Source organism: Henckelia pumila, chromosome 1, assembly GCF_033568475.1.
Source record: "Henckelia pumila isolate YLH828 chromosome 1, ASM3356847v2, whole genome shotgun sequence".
Classification (NCBI taxonomy): domain Eukaryota; kingdom Viridiplantae; phylum Streptophyta; class Magnoliopsida; order Lamiales; family Gesneriaceae; genus Henckelia; species Henckelia pumila.
This window is the reverse complement of record NC_133120.1, coordinates 97,181,116-97,187,339: the sequence shown is the minus strand read 5'-3', so window position 1 is coordinate 97,187,339 and position 6,224 is coordinate 97,181,116. Positions and strand designations below refer to the sequence as shown.

The following is a 6,224-nucleotide window of genomic DNA, read 5'->3' as shown; positions in this document are numbered from 1 at the left end:
TTGGTTATGGATTCACCTTGATCTTGTTGTATTGTTCTTGATACAAGATAAGATTATGATCTTGTTAATAAATTCACTTACCTTGCCTCATGCTTGTTGGAACTTGTATAGTATTTCTTGCATTTGTTGAGCTGATATATTGAACCTAGGACATCTTTTGACAGCAGCTGAGCTACTGCATAATTTGCTGGCCGAATGGCCTGCGCACGGGCGAGCCCTGCTCGCGCGCGTGTGCAGGCCAAGCCAAGGGGGCCGCTGCCCCCTTGCACTGCGCGCGCGCGGGGAGCACCCCTCGCGCGGGCGCAGCACACTTTAAAAAAAAAAAAAAATTGTCTTTTGAATTTAGCCTCTAGTCTTGAATCTTGGATTGTTTTTAGTAATTGAGAGATTATGAACTGGGTCGTCACAATATATATTTATAATAATATATAATATGTATATGATTAATATATTAACATAGTTTTAATAATTTATTAGCACGAAGATATATATATATATTATAAATAAAGATACTATATAAAATTAAATGTATTCAAATTTTATAGAGGTATATTAATTTCTTAATTACATTAAATTAATATCACTTATCGATTTTTTTAAACCAAATTGATAATTAAAAATTATTTACATTGATAGATTAAAATATTTTAAAGAAATATAAATAAAATTTATTGACACTCGATTAATAATTATAATAAATAAAATCAAAATAATGAATTAAAAAATTCATAGGATTCTAGAAAAATTTTACAAATGTCAATAAATGTCATGAAAAATAAATCTATAAGATTCTGTGAAAATCTTTAAAAATCTGTGAAATTCTATAAAAGTTTGTAAAAATTCATCAACTTCACAAAAGTTTTTCATTTAAAAAAAAGTCAGTAAATATCTGCAACGAATACATCCCCCTATTTTTTATCGATTTGAATAAGTGTACAATTTTAGCCGAAAATCGCTTAATTAAGCTATAAAATCCAACAATTTTACCCGAAAATCGTTGACAATTAAGCTATAAAATCTAATTATATGACAACGAATTTGGGGATTTTTTTTTCCTTTTTTTGTTTTTGTTTTTGTTTTCATAGATCTATTTTCGGATATTCTTTTTTTAAAAAAAAATTATAATTTCGGTTTGATGTGGTGGAATTTAATATCACATTCCACTAGAATTATTTCTCACTAAATTGAAAATTCCCAATTTTGTTGTTATGTCATATTTTGCATCCTAGTAAGCTATTATCTAGTTAAAATTAGGCAATCCAATAAAAATAAAAAACAGACCAAAATAGCTAAAGATAAAAAAAGAATAAATGTAAATTTAGATTAATTTGGTTTTTTTTCTCTTATAAATTACACGTCATGGAAATTCCTGTGAGATTGTTTCACATCGTCAATTTTGTGAAACAGATCTAGCTCCAACCCGACTAAACATTTTAAAAAAATGTTTTACTTTTGATATTGAAATTATTACTTTAAGCATTAGGTATGAAATAGATTAACCTTTTTTACAAAACCTATTTATTACATATTTATACAATTATATTATATATATATATATATATGATTAGATCATTTTATTATATTTTAAGAAAAATTACTTTTTTCCTCCTATATGTTGTCACTTTGCGATTTTGGTCTTTTATATTTTTAGATTTCAGTTTTAGTCCACTATCTTTGTTTTCTTTCTTTTGGCAATTTTAGTCTTTTTTTTTCGATATAACGTTGATGTGACACTAATGTAGTGCTGATGTGGAGCTAACGTATATAATGTCACGTAAGTATTTTTGAAGAAAAAAGACTAAAACTGCCAAAAAACATAACATATAGGACTAAAACTGAAAAATAAAAATATAGAGGATCGAAATAGTAAAGTTGCAAACATACATGACCAAATTGCAGTTTTTCCAATATTTTATTATATAATTATCATCAATATTTCATCTTTTATTTTCTGTCAATCACTAATAATTTTTATTATCATTTTTGAAAATCGTGTTTACTTTGTAGTATAGATCGGGTGTCTTTTATATTAGTATATTGGGAAAAAACCGGATTTCGTTCCTCTAGTTTGGGATTTGTCCCAACTTGGTCCCTCTTCTTTTCCATGTGCCAAATTAGTCCTTCTACTTTCAAAACATGTCCGATTTTAGTCCCCGCAGTTTTTCCAGGCGTTATTATTGACGGGAATTCATCACATGCGCTGCACATGACATTTTCTCTACCAAAATTAGACTCAAAAACCCTAAACCCATTTCTCTTCTTCTCGACCTGTCTGGATTCCTCCCCGACCCACCACAAAACAAGTTCGATTGCGATTTTATTTTCTGCTCAAGATTTTTTTTAAATTTTTAAAATTGTTTTCTTCATTTATTTTTTGAGATCGTTTCCAGCAATATTTTGAACATGATTAAAGTTAGTTTGTATTCACTTGTGGCAACATCTTTATATTAGTGTCAATGATATGCAAATGCGTTGAGAGATTAAATCTCATGTTACCTATTTATTTAATTTTTAAAAAAAAATTAGAGGAATTTAATTTTTTGTTTTAGAATCAAAAATTTTCTGATCGTATTATATATATATATATATAATATTGTTATCTTCTATTTCTTTTTTAACTTTCTCCATTATTGTGATTGTCCAGAAATTAGTCGCTGGATTCACGCTAATCGAAAGCGGTGGTGATTTATGGACTATGGCTATACGAAGTAAACATTCTTTGGAATTCACTCCACATTATGGTAATATTTATATTTGAAACTTTTTCACTTTTAGTTTTTGTCAGTTAGATTAAATTTTAAATAACTTTATTGAGTGTGAATTCTTTTTTAAACAGGCTATATTGGAGAACCTACTTGTTTTACGATCAAATTATATTATAATGGTACAATGGAAACTAGTTTCCAGAAGAAATCATACAAAGGTGGGAGTGTTGAATTTTTTCGATTACGTTGATTTAGACAAGATAGGTTTGATTGAACTTTGGGGATATGCGGAGGAGGTCGGATGTACGGAGAAAGCTAAATTCAGATTTTGGCACAAATTTGGAAAAACATTGAATATTGGGAGATATTTGGACAATGACGAGACTGTTCTTGATATTATGAATCATATTCCTAGAAACTTTGAAGTAGAAATTTATATAGAACATGTTGATTGCGTTACAATTAATCAGATAGATGCGACTGTTGGTTTAGAGAAAACAGGACTTGACTTAGTGATAAGTGGTAGCCAGAGTGAGGATGATATTAGTTCAAACAATGATGAAGATACAGATGAATTTTGTGAAAGTGAGTTTGACTTTGAGGAAGACGATCAATTGTTTGACAATTTTGTTGATACGAGCATTCAAATTTCAGAGAAGGAAAATTTAGGAACTCGAGAAGATATTTCTATTGAGTTGCTGTCAAGAATGCAACAAGATGAAGGAGACGATGATTGTGCAAATAGTGGTGATATGGGAAGTGCTACTGATTCAGAAGATGATGATTCAAACAGATTTCTAGCTTATGACCCAAATGTAGATTCAAAAAATCCTGATTTGAAGCTTGGTATGATATTCAGTTCGAAAAAAGAGGCAAAGTTTGCTATCGAAAGTCATTGTATAAGACGAGGGATGATGATAAAGTTTGTGAAGAATGATAAGAGCAGGCTATGAGTTCGGTGCAGAAATGAAGGTTGTGGATGGGCTATTCTTGTGTCAAAAATGAATAAAGATTCTTGTTGGCAAGTAAAGACATTTGAATCTGAGCACAATAATTGTTATTGGAATTATAAAAATAAAACCATCTACTCAAGTTGGTTGGCCAAAACCTTTGCGAAGAAATTCAAATCAAATTCTAAGTTGGGGACTAAAGAGTTCAGGCAAGAGCTATGCGATACTTTGAAGACAAGTATTACAAAGAAACAAGCTTATCTTGCAAAGGGAAAATCACTTAAGATAGTGGAAGGCAGTATAGAAGAACAATTTAGCAGGATAAGAAATTATTGTGCTGAATTAAAGAGGTCTAATGAAGGTGCTTCAGTGATTCTAAAGTTGACAGAAGATGATGTTAGTCCAAGATTTCAAAGACTTTATGTTTGTTTTTCTGCTTGCAAAGAAGGTTTTAAAGAGGGATGTAGGCCTGCGGTTGGTGTGGATGGTTGTTTTCTAAAGAGCAAGAATGAGGGGCAGTTATTATCAGCAGTTGGGCTAGATCCAAACAATAACATATTCCCTATTGCTTATGCCATGGTTGAAAGAGAGACGAAAGACAATTGGATATGGTTTTTACAACTTTTGGACAATGATATTGTTTTTGAGGATCAACATGCTTGGACATTCATGTCTGACAATCAAAAAGGCTTGGTTCCTGCCTTTGAGCAATTGTTTCCAAATGCTGAGAATAGATTCTGTGTTAGGCACCTCCATAGCAACATGAAACACGATGGCTTTAGAGGTGTAGCGATTAAGAATGCTCTTTGGGCCGCTGCGAGAGCAACAAGAGTTGAAGTATTCAATAAACGAATGGAACAGTTGAAGAAAATTGATGAAAATGCCTATAAGTGGTTGGCGAAAAAACCTGAACATCACTGGTCCAAGTCATATTTCAGCACTGTTCCAAAATATGACATACTTCTTAACAATATGTGTGAATGCTTCAACAGCTTCATATTGGATGCAAGAGAAAAACCTATCATTCCGATGTTCAAAGCAATAAGAAATTTGTTGATGGTTAGATTTCAAAAGAACAGGGCAAAGGCTGAGAAATGGAATGGTGTAATATGTCCCAAAATTAAGGCCGTGTTGTCAAAATATTATTTGGAAGCATCTGGATATAGTCTCATGATGTCTGACGAGACACACTATCATATCTCGGGGCCAGACCAACAACACTCTGTGGACCTATCGAGGATGACTTGCAGTTGTCGAAAATGGGATTTGACAGGAATTCCTTGCTCGCATGCCATCTGTGCTATTTGGTGCAACAGAAAAGATCCAGAATCTTATGTACATCGTTATTACAGTGTCGAGACGTACAAACGAAGTTATTCGAGACCAATCATGCCCACTAATGGACCAGATTTGTGGCCTGCATGTCATTTAACCCCTCCGTTGCCACCGTTGTTTAAAGAAAAAGTTGGGAGGCCAGCAAAATTGAGAAGGCGGGATCCAGATGAATTACCGGCTTTGAACCAAACAAAGCTAAAAGGTTTGAAATGAAATAACAAATGCAGGAGTTGTGGCGAGATTGGTCATAATCAGAGGAGTTGCAAGAGACCTAAATCTAGTGATGTAGATGTAGCGGCGCACCAAAATGAAGGGATAGAACATGAATCAGCACCTCAAGAATGTAATGAAATGGAAATAGGTCTAGCTACACAATGCAGCAGCACGATATCAGATGCAGGTGGAAGAATCCTTCCCACCAAGAAGGTAGCACATGATGAGTTGGTTTCAAACAACAGAAAAAAACTACAGGTTATTAAATTTTATGCATTTTAAAGCAGAATACTATGTGTTCTGTCATCTGTGTGCCATATTAATGTTTTTTTTTAAATCTACATTATTGTTTACAGGTTAAACGTAAGAGTGCAAGTGGACTAAAGATTAAAAACAATTCTACCACTATATCATCAGTCCATGTAAGTGAAATGAATTGTCTATGATTTTTTTGTTCTTGTCGGATACATTTTAGTTTTGTAAATTTTATGTTTTAGGTTAATCACATATTCAACAAACCAGATCATGTAATTGTCAAAGGTGGAAAGAACTTTGTGACGGTAGCGGGACTACGAGCTTCATTAACTGACCAAGAAAAAAAAAACACAAGCATATTCATCAAGAGTTGCAAAGGAGAAGAGTGCCTCTTCATCAATGAAAGCATCCACTAACAAGTAGTAATATTTTAATTGTTATAAGTTTGTTATGGGTATGTTGGATTTATTATCGTCATTTTTGTTACTCAATGGGATGTGACGATCTTCTTGTAATTTGGGTAGGACAACTTTTTATTGGTGGATATCAATATGGTCATTTTGGCATGTGGTGATGTTTTTTTTTTTTTTCTTTTTTGGACAAAATTTTGTTGGTGAATTTTATGTTTTATGTTATGGTGCATATTAATATTGCTAATGAAGGTCATCATTTTTCAAATCATATTATATATCTCTACTCTAATATTTTTTTTAAAATATAAACATATTATTATCTATATTAAAGGAACAACATGATGAATTAAAAG

The 6,224-nt window shown here is 32.1% G+C and overlaps 3 protein-coding genes across 7 annotated transcripts; all 3 read left to right on the top strand.

Moving 5' to 3' along the window:
- The first annotated feature begins 2,210 nt into the window (after positions 1-2,210).
- LOC140882728 (uncharacterized) lies at positions 2,211-4,246 on the top strand. 4 transcript variants are annotated; one of them, XM_073288925.1, is made up of 4 exons: positions 2,211-2,303; positions 2,645-2,741; positions 2,837-2,923; positions 3,360-4,246. In XM_073288925.1, the coding sequence occupies exons 2-4, from the start codon at positions 2,696-2,698 to the stop codon at positions 3,656-3,658; spliced, it is 432 nt and encodes a 143-aa protein (XP_073145026.1). In that variant the 5' UTR covers positions 2,211-2,303; positions 2,645-2,695; the 3' UTR covers positions 3,659-4,246. The 4 variants fall into 4 exon arrangements, with proteins under 4 accessions (XP_073145026.1, XP_073145003.1, XP_073145019.1 ...); XM_073288918.1 differs by lacking the exon at positions 2,211-2,303 and adding an exon at positions 2,356-2,412; XM_073288902.1 differs by having other exon boundaries at positions 2,837-4,246.
- Positions 3,707-5,203, top strand: LOC140870092 (uncharacterized). Its single transcript, XM_073272992.1, has one exon. It carries the CDS (start codon positions 3,707-3,709, stop codon positions 5,201-5,203), a length of 1,497 nt encoding a protein of 498 aa, XP_073129093.1.
- Positions 4,281-6,006, top strand: LOC140882751 (uncharacterized). Of its 2 annotated transcripts, none has more exons than XM_073288945.1 (3): positions 4,281-5,416; positions 5,560-5,625; positions 5,701-6,006. In XM_073288945.1, exons 1-3 carry the CDS (start codon positions 5,342-5,344, stop codon positions 5,872-5,874), a joined length of 315 nt encoding a protein of 104 aa, XP_073145046.1. In that variant the 5' UTR covers positions 4,281-5,341; the 3' UTR covers positions 5,875-6,006. The 2 variants fall into 2 exon arrangements, with proteins under 2 accessions (XP_073145046.1, XP_073145038.1); XM_073288937.1 differs by having other exon boundaries at positions 4,281-5,461; positions 5,701-6,002.
- Positions 6,007-6,224: the final 218 nt, after the last annotated feature.

Bases quoted from the DNA above. Each gene is read 5' to 3' on its own strand.
- LOC140882751 (XM_073288937.1), top strand. From the start codon at position 5,342: ATGGAAATAGGTCTAGCTACACAATGCAGCAGCACGATATCAGATGCA. The intron at 5,462-5,559 runs GTTATTAAATTT...TATTGTTTACAG, and splicing joins ACAACAGAAAAAAACTACAG to GTTAAACGTAAGAGTGCAAG. The intron at 5,626-5,700 runs GTAAGTGAAATG...TTTATGTTTTAG, and splicing joins CCACTATATCATCAGTCCAT to GTTAATCACATATTCAACAA.
- LOC140870092 (XM_073272992.1), top strand. From the start codon at position 3,707: ATGAATAAAGATTCTTGTTGGCAAGTAAAGACATTTGAATCTGAGCAC.